The sequence below is a fragment of the Cystoisospora suis genome (assembly GCF_002600585.1).
Source record: "Cystoisospora suis strain Wien I chromosome Unknown contig_3956, whole genome shotgun sequence".
Classification (NCBI taxonomy): Eukaryota; Apicomplexa; class Conoidasida; order Eucoccidiorida; family Sarcocystidae; genus Cystoisospora; species Cystoisospora suis.
In genome coordinates, this window is record NW_027156751.1 from 724 (window position 1) to 2,313 (window position 1,590).

The 1,590-nt window shown below is 43.8% G+C and overlaps 1 protein-coding gene across 1 annotated transcript in view; it reads left to right on the forward strand.

Annotated features, from left to right (window-relative positions):
* Window positions 1-1,530, forward strand: part of CSUI_007492 (uncharacterized protein) — a gene marked incomplete at its 3' end in the record, with an annotated part of 2,174 nt that extends 644 nt beyond the window's left edge. The window contains exon 2 of the mRNA XM_068067637.1: window positions 184-1,530. Coding sequence (XP_067920387.1) covers window positions 226-1,530 — 1,305 coding nt within the window. The remainder of the gene's footprint in view (window positions 1-183) is intronic.
* Window positions 1,531-1,590: the final 60 nt, after the last annotated feature.

Genomic DNA, 1,590 nt, shown 5'->3' on the forward strand with positions numbered 1-1,590 from the left:
TCTATCTATTTATTCATCTATCAGTTTCTATGATCCATCGATTCTCTTCTCTCATCTTCCGCCGGTAACAGCTTGATTGTCTCGCTTCTGTCCCCCTGCTTCCTCTCTCACCTCACCTGTCTCCTCCTCGTCCTCATCTTCTTTTTCTTCTTCTTCTTCTTTTCTTTTCTGTCTTTGTTTCAGGTGAGTGTGGTCGTCTTTGAATTGACAGGAAAGCTCAGTCATATGGTGCCTGTGTTACTTTCTGTCCTCATAGCTTACGGAGTGAACGGCTGCCTAACTGTATCGATCTACGACGTTATGCTTCTCATCAAAGAGCTTCCCTATGTCCCTCAGCTCAAGCCTTTACATGCCTACAAACTTCAAGCAAAGCACATCGTCGCAGCTCCAAGTGGACTCTCCACTACAGGTGAAAGAGAGGACGAATCACTTAAGAGAAGAAAGACAAGCAGAAGAAGAAGAAGAGAGATGAAGAAAGGTAGTCCCTCATCCATATCAACACTATCAAGTTTATCATCTTCATCTTCCTCTCCTAGAGAGCAGTGTACACCTCAGCGCGGTGCTGAGAGAAGAGAGGAACGGCGAAGAGAAGGAGGAGATAGAGGAAAGGAAGAAGCAGAAGTCTTTACGACTTTTCTGTGTGGTAAGAGGTCTGCAGAAAGAGAAGAAGAAAAAGAAAGAGAGGACAGGATACAAAGAAGAGGGACTTTTGTTCTATCTCTGTACGAACAAGAAGAAGAAGATGAAAGCTCTCCGACTTTGTATAGAAAAGAGTTTCTCCATCGAACGTCTCTCTCTCTTTGCACGATGCATGCCCCGACCGATGTAGGTGTAATGAGAGATCGAACCAAGGAAAGAAAGAAGTTCTCACCTCCCTGGGAGTGTACGCCCTCCTCTTCTTCTGTCTTAGGAGATACACAAGAAGAAGTTCATGAGAGGAAGATGTTAGAGCGAGAATTGAGAGATAGCTTCAACCTGTCCTCTTTGCATGACGACCTGGCAGGGAGAATGAAAGACAAGCGGCCTCTTGCCTTTCTTTCTTCTTCTTCTTCAGAGAAAGATATGAAGGAAGTGTCCTCCATAGAAAAGAGATTTGGAGAGAATTCACATGAAGAGAACAACAGTGAGAAGGGAGATCGTATAAGAGTAAGGAGAGAGAAGCAAAAGGAGAGCTTCGAAAAGACGAGAGTGTGTGAAGAGAGAGAAGAGGAAAGAGACGGATGGGTGAGGGATGAAGAAGCTCTGGAAAGAGAGAGAAGAAGAGAAGAAGATCGAGAGGAGAGAGAGAAAGGAAAGGAGGCCAAAGAAGAAGAAGAAGGGGAGAGGAAGATGAGGAAGAAGAAGAAAAAGAAGAAGACAAGAAAAGAAGGAGACGGTGAAGATGCAAAGATGAAGAATGAAGAAGAAAATGATTTAGAAAATGAGGAAAGAGAACAAGAAGAGGAAGAAGAAGAAGAAGCGACTGATGATATGGAGGTGTCTTATCCTCTTGAGTTCACTATTGTTCTTGATAAAGATCAAGGCACACTCCTCGTAAGCATGCCAACGCATCCTTCTCCACCCCATATCTTTATCTATCCTTAATCTATC